Genomic DNA, 20,760 nt, shown 5'->3' with positions numbered 1-20,760 from the left:
CTCCTTAGCAACCATGCGTGAAAATTGCACCGCATCCGCACTTGCTTGCGGATGTGATGCGATTTTTACACAGCCTCATTCATTTCTTTGGGGCCTGCGTTGCGTGAAAAACGCAGAATATAGAACATGCAACGCACAAGTGATGCGTGAAAATCAGTTGCGACATTCTTGAGAACAAAAGTAACTTCTATTCTTATGCATATTCGGGTTTCTGTTCTCCATGAATGAGGAGCTGGGATACACCAAGGGAATAGGCCCCATTCCTCGATGCACTAAAGCCCTAATTTGCATAAAGAATAAAAGTTTTTTTTTACTTGGAAACGTCACAACTGATTTTGACAAGACAGGTATCATGTTACTCAGCAGGATCAACCCAATCAGGCAGTATGCCTAGTTTAACAGGAGTGGTTCTTCTAAAGTCTCTGTTCAATCAATTTAAAATGTTTTATTTCTCTCTGAGTTTTTTATGGCTCTTACAATCCCTTCTTGTCCAAAGTGTTCCCTAACCATAAACTGATTACATCACTGAAATCCCCAACAATCACCTGTCAGCAAGTGTTAATTTTCCCTACAGTGCCACCACAGGTTATCTGAAGCATTACACAGGTTTTTTTTTTTTTTTTTTTTTTTTTACATACAGTGGCGGAAATAATTATTTGACCCCTCACTGATTTTGTAAGTTTGTCCAATGACAAAGAAATGAAAAGTCTCAGAACAGTATCATTTCAATGGTAGGTTTATTGTAACAGTGGCAGATAGCACATCAAAAGGAAAATCGAAAAAATAACTTTAAATAAAAGATAGCAACTGATTTGCATTTCATTGAGTGAAATAAGTATTTGAACCCCTACCAACCATTAAGAGTTCTGGCTCCCACAGAGTGGTTAGACACTTCTACTCAATTAGTCACCCTCATTAAGGACACCTGTCTTAACTAGTCACCTGTATAAAAGACACCTGTCCACAGAATCAATCAATCAAGCAGACTCCAAACTCTCCAACATGGGAAAGACCAAAGAGCTGTCCAAGGATGTCAGAGACAAAATTGTAGACCTGCACAAGGCTGGAATGGGCTACAAAACCATTAGCAAGAAGCTGGGAGAGAAGGTGACAACTGTTGGTGCGATTGTTCGAAAATGGAAGGAGCACAAAATGACCATCAATCGACCTCGCTCTGGGGCTCCACGCAAGATCTCACCTCGTGGGGTGTCAATGGTTCTGAGAAAGGTGAAAAAGCATCCTAGAACTACACGGGAGGAGTTAGTTAATGACCTCAAATTAGCAGGGACCACAGTCACCAAGAAAACCATTGGAAACACATTACACCGCAATGGATTAAAATCCTGCAGGGCTCGCAAGGTCCCCCTGCTCAGGAAGGCACATGTGCAGGCCCGTCTGAAGTTTGCCAATGAACACCTGAATGATTCAGAGAGTGACTGGGAGAAGGTGCTGTGGTCTGATGAGACCAAAATAGAGCTCTTTGGCATTAACTCAACTCGCTGTGTTTGGAGGAAGAAAAATGCTGCCTATGACCCCCAAAACACCGTCCCCACCGTCAAGCATGGGGGTGGAAACATTTTGCTTTGGGGGTGTTTTTCTGCTAAGGGCACAGGACAACTTATTCGCATAAACGGGAAAATGGACGGAGCCATGTATCGTGAAATCCTGAGCGACAACCTCCTTCCCTCTGCCAGGAAACTGAAAATGGGTCGTGGATGGGTGTTCCAGCACGACAATGACCCAAAACATACAGCAAAGGCAACAAAGGAGTGGCTCAAGAAGAAGCACATTAAGGTCATGGAGTGGCCTAGTCAGTCTCCGGACCTTAATCCAATTGAAAACCTATGGAGGGAGCTCAAGCTAAGAGTTGCACAGAGACAGCCTCGAAACCTTATGGATTTAGAGATGATCTGCAAAGAGGAGTGGACCAACATTCCTCCTAAAATGTGCGCAAACTTGGTCATCAATTACAAGAAACGTTTGACCTCTGTGCTTGCAAACAAGGGTTTTTCCACCAAGTATTAAGTCTTTTTTTGTTAGAGGGTTCAAATACTTATTTCACTCAATGAAATGCAAATCAGTTGCTATCTTTTATTTAAAGTTATTTTTTCGATTTTCCTTTTGATGTGCTATCTGCCACTGTTACAATAAACCTACCATTGAAATGATACTGTTCTGAGACTTTTCATTTCTTTGTCATTGGACAAACTTACAAAATCAGTGAGGGGTCAAATAATTATTTCCTCCACTGTATATGCACTGATGTACCGGGTCCTCCAGAGTGAGAGATGCTCCTTATAGTCACTCTCTGCTCTGCCCAATAGATTAGGGTCTTGAACTAAGGACCTATCTCTATGACCTTCCTAAATGGGATATGTGTAAATGGGTTTTCTAAACCAGATAACCCCAGGTAGCCTTGCCTGAAATGTTTAAAGGCTCTCTACACCTTCTGAGGCATTTTTTTTATGATTGCATTTTATTTGTTTTTGACTAAAAATCATATTTTGAATTGGCCTTTATTAAAAATATTGAGCCATTATGCCACAAAGGGTTAACTGTTTTTCTAAACGTGTGATTGGTACTTTCACTTTGTGCCAGTCATCTAATAAACTTTACCTCTACTACTAAGAGGTCATAAATACTTATTTAAACCACATTCTTATCAGTAAGATAAGAACTGAGCTATAATGAAAGTTTATGATGTCAGAGACTAGAGATAAGGAGCTCATCTGCTCCCCAAATGACAGAAAAGACAACAAATCCACAGGCTGCTCAGGTATGTACAGAAAAAAAAGCATTCCATATTTTTAATAAAGACCAATTTAAAAAATTATTTTAGCTCAAAATAAGTACAATACGATAATAAAAAATATTGCCCCCAAAGGTGTGCATTCCCTTTATTATGTGAACAAAAGCTTTTCGAAATACTGTATATAGAATCAACATTCCAAGGAGAAAGAGGAGTGATCCATAACAGCCGGTTTAACTTTTTCTCAAGTAGAGTAATGAGTAGAGATGAGCAAATCGAGAGAGAGAGAGAAAGAGAAAGAAATTTTAAAACGTTAGAGACAAGAAAGAAAAAAAATAGTCCTAGAGACATAAAAATAAGCGTTTATGACTTTTAGTAACATAGAGATAAGGTTAATTAGATCAGTGTTTCCCAACCAGTGTGCCTCCAGCTGTTGCAAAACTACAACTCCCAGCATGCCTGGACAGCCTTTGGCTGTGCGGGCATGCTGGGAGTTGTAGTTTTGCAACAGCTGGAGGCACACTGGTTGGGAAACACTGAATTAGATAACCTGCAGAAAGTGAAAGTATGGATCACACAGCCAGACAAACAATTAACTCTTTGTGACAGAACGGCTGATTTTTTTAAATAAAGACCAAATAAAATAATGATTTTAAGCCCAAAATAAGTCAAATGCAATCATAAAAAAAATAGTTCCCGAAGGTGTACATAGCCTTTAAATGCTTGTGATAAGAATGCCCCTTTAATGATATACTAACCGTTTACCCTACCTTACCCAATCTATTATATAATCGTACTGTAGATATTAAGTTGCATGTTATGATACAAGTCGATTTCTCTGTTTATTTTGTACCTATCAGTGGACCGTTTAGTGAATATGATTACTGTCAATTGTTTCTAGGTCTCACCCAGTTCCCAGACATTTGTGAGTGCAAAGACACTGAGCTCGAGTGTGTAGAGGCCAATTTAGAAGCAGTCCCGTACGTGTCAAGCAATGTAACACTTTTGTAAGTAGACACCTGCGTTCCTGTCATTTTCCTGCTTGCTTTTATCTGAATAACTCATCTGTGACAACCCCATTATGTACTGAACCATCACATTGGACATCCGTCTCCCCTCCCAAGTGCATGCACATAAATACATTTCAGGCAGTTCTGTACTCTAGTCTAAGTTCTGGACAGTTAAAATGGATCTCTAGATGTCACATTAGACCTGTCACTAGTAGTGATGAGCGGCAGTTGCAATATTCAAATTTGCGATATTTTGCTAATAATTAGTAGAATATTCATCATATATTCTTGAATTCGAGAATTCGCTATTATTTTCTTGATTGCAAAAATCGGCAATGTAATATAAGCATAATTCACGAGCAATACAGGCGTGGGTCACTTTTGCTACATTTTCCAAGCTGCTAGAAGTTTCCTAAGACTGGAGAAAATGGTTGGCGTGGCAGAACATTAAAAATGGCTTTATATGCAGATAGAGTGCTCCAATATATTCGTGATTGAGCTAATCGGCACTAATGATGCAAATATTTTGGCACAATACGTGAAACTTCACATTTTAGCAGGTCTGGACTACATATTACTGATTGGTGCACTATGTATTGTTGTGACATCACAGACCTATGTCTGTAGCATGTATGTATGGACAGCAGAGAAACAGTAATCCCTATCACACTACCTAACACCCTGCACTGCAACACCTACACTATATCAGGATATAATCTACACTGACTATCTCCCACTAACTATCTGTATTATATATATAAGCTAACTAACTATCTTTCTAATGTAATGAGTGGAAAAGCACAGAGCACAGCAATGTCACTGCTGTCTCTCAGAACTTCTAGAACATTTAAGTTATTTGTTCCAATGTCATTTGTCACTCTGTGAGCTGAGGTAACACAGCAAAACCGCAAACAAATGCTGCACTACCCAACTGCACTATATAGAAAGTATATAATGGGTATATCACACCCCTGCTTCAATCAGATCTTTTGGGGGACAACTGGTATATCACACCAGTAGAAATTATTTGTTCCAATGTCGTTTGTCGCTATCTGTAGCTGCGGTATCGCAGCAAAACCGCAAACAAATGCCGCACTACCTAAATGCACTATATAGAAAGTATATTATTGGTATATAGCACCCCTGCTTCGATCAGTTTTTTTGGGGGGCAACTGGTAAATCACACCAGTAGAAATTATTTGTTCCAATAGTGTTTGTCCCTCTGTATAGCTGCGGTATCGCAGCAGAACCGCACACAACTGCTGCACAATACAATTACACTGTAATATACTTTCTATGTTAGAAAGTATAGTATAAGTATATCACACCCCTCAGTATGTCACACCTATCGATAGCACATCTATACCAGTCCTTAAAAGAACTTTTGTGGCCATATTAGCTAGCGTTTGGTGTCCCTAACAGTCTGTCCCTGCTCCACACAGCAACCTCTCCCTACACTAGCAAAAGACTGAATGTAAAATGGCGGCCAGGCCGGGTTTATTTATGAGGTAGGGGGTATGTCCATGTGCTGAAACGTCTCAATTTGGCTGCCTGGTACCACCTGATGGATGTGTCATGGGTCAAAGTTCTTCACAATGTAAAAGAATATGGCGCCGGCGGACATCGCCATATGTTCATCCGTTCGCCGAAAGGACCGCCGGGCGAACCGCAAGGCCATCTCTAGTAGGCAACTTTCCTATTGGTTGCTAGGGATGTTGCTAAGCTCAGGCAAAGACATTGCAGCCTTCTCATTGACCCACAAGCAAGAAGCAGGGAGGGAATGATGGGTTCAGATGAAAAAAAATATATATATATTCGAAAATATTAATATATATCACTATATTCTAAATATTAGCGAATTCTCAAAGTGCCGATATTCGCGATTAATATTCCCGATTCGAATATTCGTGCCCAACACTAGTCACCAGCAAAAAAAAATTACAATGGAATACATTTTAAATATATTCACAGAACATTGCATTAACACCTATTGACTTATAATAGAGTCAGAATATGATTTCAGGACAGCATTGCTGAGGGCCTTTCAGTCTTGGTATATATATACGTGTACATGACATTTTCACGGTGTGAATATTTCAGCAAATTTTTCAAGTAAATAAATTGCCCATTACTTTTAACTTGCAGTCTCAAGCTGAGCTGGATAACGGTGTAATTTTTGATATGGGACATCAAAGAGATTGAGGAGCCTAAAGCCTGGGTTCTCAACCTGTGAAGTCTGTGCAAGTGTTAATTTCATTAGACGGAAAGTTTATGGAGAATTTTTTCACCAGTCACTATCTTCCCTGCTAAACTGAATATCAAGGATAGTAGAGGTCCTACAGACGATGCATGCAGTTACCTGATTTTACAATGAGACCCCAATATCATTTCTGCTGTCAATGCAAATTATGGCTGTAAGATTTTCATGTAGAGTGTTGTCTGCATTGATTTATATTACTACATACAGTAATTGTTTATCCAGTCTGACTTTACCACCATGCAAACCAAACAAATGCTTGGGGCCCCAGAGATCAGGGGCCCCATGTAGGTCACAAGTGGTTGGCAAAAAAAAAAAAGCTTGTACAGTTGATTGAGCTGCACAGGAGTCCGGGGGAGGCTCTTCCCAGCTGTGGAGCAGTAGGAGAAGTGCCCAGGCTGCACCGCAAAGTTGGGATTGGGACTTAGAAGGCTGTTGGGTACGGAGTTTAGCCAGAGCTTAGAACTGCGCCTGAGCAGAGACAATTACAAGACACATGTGGTACCGACAAGTGAAACTGCAGCGGGCCCTTGAGGAGTCCATGCACAGGATGGAGCCGCAGTGGCCCTGATGAGATGTGCCACAGTGTACTCCCTCAGGCCGTTGCTCCCTGGGGTTCGGTGCAGTGAAAAGGTGATAAGAAGGAATCAGGCAGACATAGGCCTCATGCACACGGCTGTTGCTTCTTTTGAGCAATTTTGACAGAAGGAGCTATCAGATTTGCTAGGTTCTGAGCTGTTCTAAAAAATGAAGGTTGGTGCTTTGGGGATTGTCTCACCTATCAATTTATCCGGTTTTAGGATAAAACAGGATAAATTGATAGTTGAGAGAATCCCCAAAGCACCAACCTTCATTTTTTAAAAGAGCTCAGAACCTAGCAAATCTGATAGCTCCTTCTGTCAAAATTGCTCAAAAGAAAAATAATATAAAGAAAAATAGAATGAAGACGGGTTTTTTCCCCTGTAAAATGTGTAAAAACTGTAGGGTGACCAAGAAGTATAATCCCGTTCTGGATATAGGAGATGATCTATCCACCCACACAATCAAAAATTACATCACTTGTGACACAAAGGGGGTTAAATATTTTATTAAATGCCCCTGTCAGAAAAAAAATTTGGGTGAGACTAAACGCCAGTTGGGGACTAGAATTAATGAACATATCAATAACATCAATAAAAAATTTGATGGACACCCATTGTCCAAGCATCATACAGAATGTCATGGTAGTTCTTTTGTAGGCTCATTGTTTGGTGGCACTGAAAGTGTTAAAGTAGATGTGAGGGGTGGGAATTATATTGAGCAAATGTCACGCTGCGAAAGCAAGTGGATTTTCAGGTTAAACAGCTTAGTGCCAAAGGGTCTCAATCAGGAGATTGAACTATTTGCATTTAAATAAAGGTACAGACCCTATGTAATAACTGGCTATGATGATCCACAGTAAATGGTAGTGTGTCCCTATTAATGTAAGTAAACACTGCAGGAATTACTATGGGAACAGGAAGGCTATTTAACCCATAGGACTTGTAACATGAATCATCCCTGACGAAGGAACCCGTAGGTTCAGAAACGCGTTGGGCAGAAATTTGTCCTTTGGAGGCACCCAGAGCGAAGTTGTGACGTCACAAGAAGACGCTCCTGGACCCATCCCTGCAGGCTCCTCCACACGTGCGCTTGCTACCGGCCAGAGCAGCGCGCGAGGTGTGAGTTAGAGCAATAAGCGTTCTGCTAGATCTGTACAGCGCTGCTTGGAACAACAGGACCACACTACTGAACGATCGCCAACTAATACAGGTAGTGATACTGCCAACAGCTATTAGGAAATATCATTGAATGTCCTAATTAGAGCCCTGTATATTTATATGAATTTTCCTTTTGTTCTCACTATGCCAGCGCCGGTATTCTACCAGCAGGTTTAGCTATTAGAACTCTAGAATAGTCATTCTCTTACTCTTGATTTCCCTTTGCTAACAGCAATAAGCTAGAACTTGCGGCTATAAGTGTCCACTTGTGTGATGCAGGGTTTTGAGTGTGCCTTCCCTGAACTGTGATGATGGGTGTCTTAACTTGTTATCCCTTCACCTCCAGCAGATTCTGTATAGCTGTAGTACTGATCACTCTGCTGAATTTGTATGCTGTAGTTTACAAAACTAAACTTCTGTGACCTGGGACCCTGCAATCTCTCTGGTGTAGCGGTCCTCACAGTCAAGCTGATATCTAGTCCCAAAGGCCCTTGGAGTGGGAGCAGGGATGTTCTCCCTCCAGACTTGCTAACTCTCACACTCTCTAGAACTCCCCATCCTGGCAGGAAGCAGGGCCGACCCACTCCTGCATTCCTAATGCCAACCATACCTTATTATTACTGAAGCATATGGCAGATGTATAAAACCTAATATGACATTAAAGGGATTCTGTCACCTCCCCTAAGCCAAAAAACGATTTTAAAGCAGCCATGAAGCACAGCTTACCTGGATTAGGCTGTGCTCTTTTATCTTGCAATCCGTCCAGCAGTTACTGCAAAAAACGACTTTTATTCATATGCAAATGAGTCCTGAATGTGCCCAGAGGGGCGTTTTGTTCTTCTTAGAGAGCCCAGTACCGCCCCTCTTTCAGTGCCCAGCCCGCCTTCCTTGTACTGTCTATCCGCCCCCAGCCTGCCACAGCCTCTCCTCCCCCTCCCTCACGCCGAACGAACTTTCGCACAGGTGCAGTACCCACTGAGGGCTGCGCCTGTGCGATCAGCAGGAGACTGAGGGCAGGAGCTTCATCCTCGTCACTGGGCATGCGCCGAGCCCAGTGACGTCCGATGCTCACTCTTCCCTGCTGACTGAGGGAAGAGCGAGCATCGGACGTCACTGGGCTCGGCGCATGCCCAGTGACGAAGATGAAGCTGCTGCCCTCAGTCTCCTGCTGATCGCACAGGCGCAGCCCTCAGTGGGTACTGCGCCTGTGCGAGAGTTCGTTCGGCGTGAGGGAGGGGGAGGAGGGGGAGGAGAGGCTGGAGGCGGCGGTTAGACACTACAAGGAAGGCGGGCTGGGCACTGTAAGAGGGGCGGTACTGGGCTCTCTAAGAAGAACAAAACGCCCCTCTGGGCACCTTCAGGACACATTTGCATATGAATAAAAGTCGTTTTTTGCAGTAACTGCTAGACGGATTACAAGATCAAAGAGCACAGCCTAATCCAGGTAAGCTGTGCTTCATGGCTGCTTTAAAATCGTTTTTTGGCTTAGGGGAGGTGACAGAATCCCTTTAATATAAAACATAACAAGTGATTGCAGATATCCCCAGGTCTGGGGTAGTGCAAAATAAGATAGCAGTCCTGCAAGCTTACAAGCTATAAGGAATACTGAATATATACAAAAGGTCAGCGAATAGACTAGGCTGCTCTAGACATATCAGGGTAATCTCTCATGAAGAAATTGATTTTGATATATCATTGAAACATACATCATTTCATAGTTTATCTTATACAAAGCCTTTTTACAATTTATACTTTTTCTTTCTTTTATGTTTATCCTGTTAAATAGATGGAGTGAAGTGTGTAAATAGTTAGCATCTTCCTGAATTGCTGAACAGATATTATAGGAACACTTAGGCCTAGTTCACGCAACAGTAATCTCCCTCTGTGTGCTATCTTGACTGCTCCTGGACAGCACACGGACATACTAAAGTAAATGGTGCAATTCAAAAGTCTGTTTTTATCACGAACTGTTGGTCTGTGTGGTGAAAATAGCAGCATGCCCATTATTGCTTATTTCCTTTAAAGATTCAAATTCAAATGAATGGGTCTGGAGGGGAAATAGACATTCCCAGGCAACACCTGGATGTCTACAGTCGTGGCCAAAAGTTTTGAGAATGACACAAATATTAGTTTTCACAAAGTTTGCTGCTAAACTGCTTTTAGATCTTTGTTTCAGTTGTTTCTGTGATGTAGTGAAATATAATTACACGCACTGCATACGTTTCAAAGGCTTTTATCGACAATCACATGACATTTATGCAAAGAGTCAGTATTTGCAGTGTTGGCCCTTCTTTTTCAGGACCTCTGCAATTCGACTCGGCATGCTCTCAATCAACTTCTGGGCCAATTCCTGACTGATAGCAACCCATTCTTTCATAATCACTTCTTGGAGTTTGGCAGAATTAGTGGGTTTTTATTTGTCCACCCGCCTCTTGAGGATTGACCACAAGTTCTCAATGGGATTAAGATCTGGGTAGTTTCCAGGCCATGGACCCAAAATGTCAACGCTTTGGTCCTCGAGCCACTTAGTTATCACTTTTGCCTTATGGCACGGTGCTCCATCGTGCTGGAAAATGCATTGTTCTTCACCAAACTGTTGTAGGATTGTTGGAAGAAGTTGCTGTTGGAGGTTGTTTTGGTACCATTCTTTATTCATGGCTGTGTTTTTGGGCAAAATTATGAGTGAGCCCACTACCTTGGAAGAAAACCCCACACATGAATGGTCTCAGGATGCTTTACAGTTGGCATGACACAGGACTGATGGTAGCATTCACCTTTTCTTCACCGGACAAGCCTTTTTCCTGATGCCCCAAACAATCGGAAAGAAGCTTCATCGGAGAATATGACTTTGCCCTAGTCCTCAGCAGTCCATTCACCATATTTTCTGCAGAAGATCAATCTGTCCCTGATGTTTTTTTGGGAGAGAAGTGGCTTCTTTGCTGCTCTTCTTGACACCAGGCCATCTTCCAAAAGTCTTTGCCTCGCTGTGCGTGCAGATGCGCTCACACCTGTCTGCTGCCATTCCTGAGCAAGCTCTGCATTGGTGGCACTCCGATCCCGCAGCTGAATCCTCTTTAGGAGATGATCCTGGCGCTTGCTGGACTTTCTTGGACGCCCTTAACCCTTCTTAACAAGAATTGAACCTCTTTCCTTGAAGTTCTTGATGATCCTATAAATTGTTGATTGAGGTGCAATCTTAGTAGCCACAATATCCTTGCCTGTGAAGCCATTTTTATGCAACGCAATGATGGCTGCACGCGTTTCTTTGTCACCAATGTTAACAATGGAAGAACAATGATTTCAAGCATCACCCTCCTTTTAACAGGTCAAGTCTGCCATTTTAACCCAATCAGCCTGACATAATGATCTCCAGCCTTGTGCTCGTCAATATTCTCACCTGAGTTAACAAGACGATTACTGAAATGATCTCAGCAGGTCCTTTAATGACAGCAATGAAATGCAGTGGAAAGGTTTTTTGGGGATTAAGTTAATTTTCATGGCAAAGAAGGACTATGCAATTCATCTGATCACTCTTCATAACATTCTGGAGTATATGCAAATTGCTATTATAAAAACTTAAGCAGCAACTTTTCCAATTTCCAATATTTATGTAATTCTCAAAACTTTTGGCCACGACTGTAGATATGTCTGTGTTTTACAAAGAGAAATTGGAAAGGCCATCTACAGTAAATCAGGCCTCAACCTAAAAGTTGCATGATAAAAATAAACAGAACTTACACTTCCCCACAAAGTTTCTTAGCCTGCAGGATTTTATTTGTGTTCCTCAAACAAGCAGTCTTGTAGAAATCCTGCAGGAAACACAGGGCTTAATTGACCTCTCTCATTTTTGTGTGGCACATGGATAAGGGGGTACCGTAGGGGTGGGGTGTAACATTATTTTTCCACCTTTTCAGACAAGGCAGGGGGTGGCTTCTGCTGAAGCTAGTCAGAGGATAGTGTGGAGCTCACGGTACACAGAAATATTATTTTTATTTGCAATAAGAGACACACTGGGATCAATGGAGAGAAGGCGATTTAAAGGGTTGTTTTATCTCTCCGATTCACTAAAACAGGGATTATGAACACAATGGAGCGCTGCACTAATTGGCTGTTTCCATAAGCTCAGCCACCTGAGGCCAGTGCTTAGTCCCATCTCCCATCTTTAAAGGAGAATTTATTTTTTATTTATTTTATTTTATTGGAGTTTTTTTGTTCCTTTAAAGGGGTTCTGCACTTTTATTTAACTGATGATCTATCCTCTGGATAGATCATCAGCTTCTGATCGGCGGGGGTCCGACACCCGGGACCCCTGCCGATCAGCTGTTTGAGAAAGCAGCGGCGCTCCAGCAGCGCCGCGGCCTTCTCACTGTTTACCGCCGGGCCGCCCGCCCACTGACGTCACGACTTGTATCAACTAGAGTGGGTGCGGCTAAGCTCCATTCAAGTGAACAGAGCTTAGCCGCGCCTACTCTAGTTGATACAAGTCGTGACGTCAGTGGACGGGCGGCCCGGCGGTAAATAGTGAGAAGGCAGCGGCGCTGCTGGAGCGCCGCTGCCTTCTCAAACAGCTGATCGGCGGGGGTCCCGGTTGTGTCGGACCCCCGCCGATCAGAAGCTGATGATCTATCCAGAGGATAGATCATCAGTTAATTGAAAGTGTAGAACCCCTTTAATTTTCTAATTAGAGAACAAGTGTTTCTTTTTTTTTTTTTACTCATAGAACAACATTTTTCAGTGAACGCTCTGACTAATTATTTTCTATTGAATTTTTGTGTTTCGCAAAATAATGAATGACCTTTGAGCGCCATGGTCAGCGACTTTGACACTTGGGGCGTAATAGGGATGCGTATGCAGATTGTATAGGCAGTAACTGTGATGAAAAGGTTTGTTCTCTCCATTGGAACAAAGCGAAGTTGCAAAAACCTTAAAAAATAGTGTATGTTAACATAAATTTAAGAGATTGGATGTCACTCAGTTCAGTTTCATACAAGTGTATTAGAGACGCAAAACCCAGGTCCAACCACCTACTGTAGGTCCTTGTGATGCTGTTAGACCCACAGTCAGGCTGGGCATTGCAGGTATTATACAGGCACAGAAGCTCGTATTACTCTCATGTGGAACTAGCTTTAGTAAGAGCAGAATTATTCAACAGATAATTTATTAAATCCATTGAAATATAAAGTGCTTATTTAATTAAGAATAGATGGGTGGGGGGAACATTAGAGGATATATGATGACATGGAAGACCTGATCTACCATGTTTAAAATTATTAGCGAATTTGGTTGATTTTTGTCATATATAATACTGTATATATAATAAATGAATGCATTAGATTATTATTTTTTCTATTATGGAGGTAAGAAGGGGCATACTTAAATCTCCCCTGTCCCACTCAGTTTCCCATTAATACTGTAAATCTCCAAAATACACCTCACAGCTTCCCTTCAAATATTACAAAATTGTCTCTTGTAGCTACCACTAGGGGGAGCTCGGTGCTTAGGAATTTCAGTTACTGGCAGATGCATGAATATGTAGTGCTCTTATGTCGGAAAGAGCGGAAGTTCAGTGCCAGCCCCTCTTCCCCCCCAGGTTCCATACCAGACACGTGGTCTGCCTCCATGGAAGGTGAGATTTTCCAGTTTTTGTCAGCATCCTTTTAAAGATTATTTATGAAAGTATCTGTAATTTAGCAATGTATTTTTTTTTTACTTTTATTGCTCCTATCTTCCATTTTGGGCTGTGGACCATGTCCATGCAACTCTTTCTTATTTCCTGTGATGCTATGTCCATGGGTTTGTCAAACAGCAATGGGGGAGTGTCTATGTAAATAGCTGGTGGGAGGGGCTATAAGCCAACTGGGGGTTGTAGGGGCAATGCTGGTGCTGTGGCAGAGAAAAGAGAAATGCACCATGGGTTTGGTTGGATATAGCAACAGGAAGTTCTACATGCAGGAAGGAAACAAACAAGAGGGATGTGTTTACATAGTGAAAATGGGTCAGGAGAGTTCAAACTGGAAAAAATACATGAGTAAGATATTAACCACTTAAGGACCACAGGTTTATACCCCCCTAGTGACCAGGCCCTTTTTTACAAATCGGCACTCCACAACTTTTTTTTTTTTTTAATTTATCTTTATTTTTATTTTTAGAAAAAGCATAAGATTTATACATAGACCAGTGTCAATCTCATTAATGTGAAAAATATAGCAGTATATAACAAATCCATCACATCTATGTATATAATATAAAAAACCTAGACATGCCTATAACCCCCCACCCCCTCTGCCCCCCCCCCCCCATTGGCTGCTGTCCCCCTCAATTCAAACAATACAGCATATAACAAATACATTAGTTATTTCCACGTGGTTCTGCGTGCAATTCTCCGATTCCTCTCGATATCCTCATATATTTTAATTTGCTGAAGGTATGAACCCCACTCCCTTGACGAGGGCTGGGAGGCAGAGCCCCAATGCCTAACCACTATAGCTTTTGCTACCATCAATCCTCTCATCCATACCCGTCTGACCTGATGGGGGACTTCCGTTTCTGAGCTATAATCTCCGAAGATCACTATCAAGATCCCCGGGTCATAGTTCATTGAGGATTCCTTTTTTAGGGCAGAAAAAACCTCTTCCCAATATTTCTTTATTTTGCTGCAGCTCCAGAGCAAATGGATATAGTCAGCGTTCACATATCCACATTTAGGGCAACAACAGTCCCGATCCATATTTTGGGGGAATTTTCCTTGGGTTTTGGGCGTATAATACAATCTATGCAGGATCTTAAATTGAACCAATCTATGCGCACTGGATACTGTTGCCTTTCTCACATTCCTGTAGATAGTAGGCCACTGTAAAGGAGGGCAATTCAGCTCTTGCTCCCATTTACTTTGGCTTTTAAAAGGGGTTACAGAAGCCAGTGCCATACGGAGTTTGGCATATAATCGAGATAGTTTCACCTTGTGATCCTTCTGTGCCTCACAATAATCAAAAAATATATTCTCTTGTGGAAAAATACGGCCCCTGTTCCTAGAGGCTTCAAATATATGTTTCAAACGTGCATACATAAATAAATCTAATAGTGAAGTGTCAGTTAAGCCGAATTCTGCAAGTGATTAAGTCGACCTAAATGAAATAGGTGGGACACCCTATTATTACCTTTACGTGTCCAGTACCCAAACTCTGTGACTTTAAAAAACTCCTCCAGCCCCCCGTTCCCCCACAGAGGGGTAAAATAGAACGGGCCGGGGACTTTAAGGAGTTCCTTCAGCCTATACCACACCCTCTGCAATGAGAAAGGGATCAACAAAGCTTTCCTCATTCCCATGAACCCACTTTCTAAAGATAAAAAAATATTCTCAATTGGCTTTTCAATAACTTTATTCAAATACCGTGAAAGTAAACTCTCTTTCCAATTACAACACCGCTGAATCTGTACACAAAAAAAGTAACCTTGAAAGAAAGGTAGTGACAACCCACCATCTTCCTCCGACAACCATAGATATCTCTGTTTTATACGCACCCTCTTCCTGCCCCAAATTAATTCATTAATCAAGGTCTCCAATCTATAGAAGAAGATATCATCTATCCAAATAGGAGAGGCACACAACGGAAACAAAATCATAGGCAAAATAACCATCCTAATCAATGCGATTCGATCTATCTGTGCCAATATCAATTTCCTACTTATAGGGACCCCGATCTTAACCCCCAAGTAATCTAAGGTATTGTTAGGTGCCAAGACACGAACTCGGCTCCCCTCATCTACAGCTTTCCGGTTCAGCGGGAGGAGCGATGACTTTGCCCAATTGATCATATATCCTGATAATTTACCATACTGTTCTATTACCTCTATGACATACGGAAGGATTTTCCAACCCTGATCCAAAAACAGGATCACATCATCTGCATATAGGCTTATTTTATCGCTCACTCCCGCCACCCCAAAGCCATCTATACCCCTCTCCGAACGGTTCCGGCAAGCCAACGGTTCTATAAAGAGAGCGAAGAGGAGGGGAGACAAGGGACAACCCTGTCTCATCCCTCTCCGCATCCTAACAGAAGAAGTAGTAATACCATTGATATTAATATATGCAACCGGCTGTTCATATAGCATTTGGGTCATTTCCAAAAAAGGGTTCCCAAGGCCAAAATGAGACATTGTAGCCCACAAAAAAGACCATTCCATCCTGTCAAACGCCTTTGCGGCGTCTAATGACAGGATGGAGTGGTCCACACTGCCCCCCACAGACAAATTCAAATACACCCTATATAGACTCGACTGTATATGGCGGCCCGGAATAAAGCCCGTCTGGTCAGGGTGTACCAGATCAGCTATAACCCTCTTCAGGCGACAAGCCAAAATTTTTGCGAAAATCTTGTAGTCTGTATTTAAGAGCGATATAGGTCTATATGACCCCACATCGCATGGATCCTTATCCTTCTTCAAGACCAAAACCATCACTGCCTCTCTAAATGATGGTGGTAGAGAGCCGAATACACAGGATTCATTAAAAACCTGAAGAAGGATTGGGAGGAGGGACTTGGCATGGTACCTATAGATTTCAAAAGGCAATCCATCTGGTCCTGGGGATGAACTATACTTTAAGGACGGGAGAATCACTTGAAGTTCCTCCATACAAATGGGGGAGTCTAACATTTCTCTATCTAAAGTCGTTAACTGGGGAAGCGCCAGTTGTTTAAGGTATTGATCCATAACATTACGCCTAGACATAGACTCAGATTTATAGAGGGTAGAATAGTATTTCACAAATTCCTCTCTAATCTCTTCTGCGGATCTCACTCTAGTTCCCTGTGGATTCCTGATTTCTTTTATACTGGTAACCTCTCTCTGGTTGGCCACCAAACGAGCCAAAAACCTACCCGTTTTACCAGATTCGCAGAAATGATTCTGGCCTTGAAATAGTAGCTTGTGTTGTGCTTTTTTATATAAGAGTGTGTTAAGCTGAGAGTTAGCCTCCTTTAGTTGGGTAATGAGTTGCTCATTATAACTGTCGATCAATGCAACCCGCAGACTCCTTATTGAGTCTGTCAGTTGTTTTTCCCTTCGTCGTGATTCCTTTCTGAATATATGGATTTTGTTGAAGTACAGACCCCTAATATGGGCCTTCAGCGCGTCCCACACATAATGTATGTGGGTTGAACCTACGTTGAAGCCCCAAAATTCCTGGATATCCTGGTCTACTCGGGCCTGCTCCCCAATCACCTCCAGCCAATGCGAATTCAGTTTAAAGGTTCTGCCTACGGATGGAGCCTCCACAAACGCAATCAGTACTGGGGAGTGATCCGAGATTCCATGAGGTTCATACCTCATCCTCAGGACACGACCGCACAGATCCCTACTAGCAAAAGCCAACTTTAGCGGTTTATTGCTCGGTCATGCAACTTACCACCCAAATTAATTTTACCTCCTTTTCTTCTCACTAATAGAGCTTTCATTTGGTGGTATTTCATTGCTGCTGACATTTTTACTTTTTTTGGTATTAATTAAAATTTAACGATTTTTTTGCAAAAAAATGACATTTTTCACTTTCAGTTGTAAAATTTTGCAAAAAAAACGACATCCATATATAAATTTTTCGCAAAATTTATTGTTCTACGTGTCTTTGATTAAAAAAAAATGTTTGGGTAAAAAAAAAAAATGGTTTGGGTAAAAGTTATAGCGTTTACAAACTATGGTACAAAAATGTGAATTTCCACTTTTTGAAGCAGCTCTGACTTTCTGAGCACCTGTCATGTTTCCCGAGGTTCTACAATGCCCAGACAGTAGAAAACCCCCACAAATGACCCCATTTCGGAAAGTAGACACCCTAAGGTATTCGCTGATGGGCATAGTGAGTTCATAGAACTTTTTATTTTTTGTCACAAGTTAGCGGAAAATGATTATTTTTTTATTTTTTTTATTTGTTTTCTTACAAAGTCTCATATTCCACTAACTTGTGACAAAAAATAAAAAATTCCAGGAACTCGCCATGCCCCTCACGGAATACCTTGGGGTGTCTTCTTTCCAAAATTGGGTCACTTGTGGGGTAGTTATACTGCCCTGGCAATTTAGGGCCCCTAATGTGTGGTTAGTAGTTTGAAATCAAAATGTGTAAAAAATGGCCTGTGAAATCCGAAAGGTGCTCTTTGGAATGTGTGCCCCTTTGCCCACCTAGGCGGCAAAAAAGTGACACACATCTGGTATCGCCGTACTCAGGAGAAGTTGGGGAATGTGTTTTGGGGTGTCATTTTACATATACCCATGCTGGGTGAGAGAAATATCTTGGCAAAAGAAAACTTTTCCCATTTTTTTATACAAAGTTGGCATTTGACCAAGATATTTATCTCACCCAGCATGGGTATATGTAAAATGACACCCCAAAACACATTGCCCAACTTCTCCCGATTACGGCGATACCAGATGTGTGACACTTTTTTGCAGCCTAGATGCGCAAAGGGGCCCAAATTCCTTTTAGGGGGGCATTTTTAGACATTTGGATCCCAGACTTCTTCTCATGGTTTCGGGCCCCTATAATGCCAGGGCAGTATAAATACCCCACATGTGACCCCATTTTGGAAAGAAGACACCCCAAGGTATTCAATGAGGGGCATGGCGAGTTCATAGAAAAAAAAATTTTGGGCACAAGTTAGCGGAAATTTTTTATATATTTTTTTTCTCACAAAGTCTCCCTTTCCGCTAACTTGGGACAAAAATGTCAATCTTTCATGGACTCAATATGCCCCTCACAGAATACCTTGGGGTGTCTTCTTTCCGAAATGGGGTCACCTGTGGGGTATTTATACTGCCCTGGCATTTTAGGGGCCCTAAAGAGTGAGAAGAAGTCTGGAATATAAATGTCTAAAAAATGTTACGCATTTGGATTCCGTGAGGGGTATGGTGAGTTCATGTGAGATTTTATTTTTTGACACAAGTTAGTGGAATATGAGACTTTGTAAGAAAACAATATATATATATATATTTCCGCTAACTTGGGCCAAAAAAAATTCTGAATGGAGCCTTACAGGGGGGCGATCAATGACAGGGGGGTGATCAGGGAGTGTATATGGGGTGATCACCCCCCTGTCACTGATCACCCCTCTGTCATTGATCACCCCTCTGAAAGGCTCCATTCAGACGTCCATATGTTTTTTTACGGATCCACGGATACATAGATCGGAACCGCAAAACACATACGGACGTCTGAATGGAGCCTTACATAGGGGTGATCAATGACAGGGGGGGGATCAATGACAGGGGGGTGATAAGGGAGTGTATATGGGGTGATCACCCCCCTGTAAGGCTCCATTCAGACGTCCGTATGCGTTTTGCGGATCCGATCCATGGATGCGTGGATCCGTAAAACACATATGGGCGTCTGAATGGAGCCTTACAGGGGGGTGATCAATGACAGGGGGGTGATCAATGACAGGGGGTGATCAGGGAGTGTATATGAGGTGATCACCCCCCTGTCACTGATCACCCCCCTGTAAGGCTCCATTCAGACGTCCGTATGCGTTTTGCGGATCCGATCCATGGATGCGTGGATCCGTAAAACACATGCAGACGTCTGAATGGAGCCTTACAGGGGGGTGATCATCCCATATAGACTCCCTGATCACCCCCCTGTAAGGCTCCATTCAGACGTCCGTATGCGTTTTGCGGATCCGATCCATGGATGCGTGGATCCGTAAAACACATGCAGACGTCTGTATGGAGCCTTACAGGGGGGTGATCATCCCATATAGACTCCCTGATCACCCCCCTATAAGGCTCCATTCAGACGTCCGTATGCGTTTTACGGATCCGATCCATGGATGCGTGGATCCGTAAAACACATACGGGCGTCTGAATGGAGCCTTACAGGGGGGTGATCAATGACAGGGGGGTGATCAATGACAGGGGGGTGATCAGGAAGTCTATATGCGTGATCACTCCCTTGTCATTGATCACCCCCCTGTAAGGCTCCATTCAGACGTCCGTATGTGTTTTGCGGATCCGATCCATAGATGCGTGGATCCGTAAAACACATACGGACATCTGAATGGAGCCTTACAGGGGGGTGATCAATGACAGGGGGGTTATCAATGACAGGGGGTGATCAGGGAGTGTATATGGGGTGATCACCCCCCTGTCACTGATCACCCCCCTGTAAGGCTCCATTCAGACGTCCGTATGTGTTTTGCGGATCCGATCCATGTATCCGTGGATCCGTAAAAATCATACGGACGTCTGAATGGAGCCTTACAGGGGGGTGATCAATGACAGGGGGTGATCAGGAAGTCTATATGGGTGATCACCCCCCAGTCATTGATCACCCCCCTGTAAGGCTCCATTCAGACGTCCGCATGTGTTTTGCGGATCCGATCCATGTATCAGTGGATCCGTAAAAATCATACGGACGTCTGAATGGAGCCTTACAGGGGGGTGATCAATGACAGGGGGTGATCAATGACAGGGAAGTGATCAGGAAGTCTATATGCGTGATCACCCCCTTGTCATTGATCACCCCCCTGTAAGGCTCCATTCAGACGTCCGTATGCGTTTTGCAGATCCGATCCATGTATCCGTGGATCCGTAAAAATCATACGGACCTCTGAATGGAGCCTTACAGGGGGGTGATCAATGACAGGGGGGTGATTAATGACAGGGGGGTGATCAGGGAGTCTATATGGGCTGATCAGTGGTTCACAAAGGGTTAATAAGTGACAGGGGGGGTGTAGTGTAGTGGTGTTTGGTGCTACTTTACTGAGCTGCCTGTGTCCTCTGGTGGTCGATCCAAACAAAAGGGACCACCAGAGGACCAGGTAGCAGGTATATTAGACGCTGTTATCACAACAGCGTCTAATATACCTGTTAGGGGTTAAAAAAATCACATCTCCAGCCTGCCAGCGAGCGATCGCCGCTGGCAGGCTGCAGATCCACTCGCTTACCTCCCGTTCCTGTGAGCGCGCGCGCCTGTGTGCGCGCGTTCACAGGAAATCTCGGCTCACGCGAGATGACGCC

The 20,760-nt window shown here is 42.8% G+C and overlaps 1 protein-coding gene across 1 annotated transcript in view; it reads left to right on the top strand.

The window, feature by feature from the left end:
* RXFP2 (relaxin family peptide receptor 2) overlaps positions 1-20,760 on the top strand; it is a 331,515-nt gene that overhangs the window by 122,287 nt on the left and 188,468 nt on the right. Inside the window, exon 5 of the mRNA XM_044285462.1 lies at positions 3,651-3,756. Within this exon, the coding sequence (XP_044141397.1) occupies positions 3,651-3,756 (106 nt within the window). The remainder of the gene's footprint in view (positions 1-3,650; positions 3,757-20,760) is intronic.

Source organism: Bufo gargarizans, chromosome 3, assembly GCF_014858855.1.
Source record: "Bufo gargarizans isolate SCDJY-AF-19 chromosome 3, ASM1485885v1, whole genome shotgun sequence".
Lineage (NCBI taxonomy): Eukaryota > Metazoa > Chordata > Amphibia > Anura > Bufonidae > Bufo > Bufo gargarizans.
This window is presented reverse-complemented; position numbering and strand designations above follow the sequence as displayed.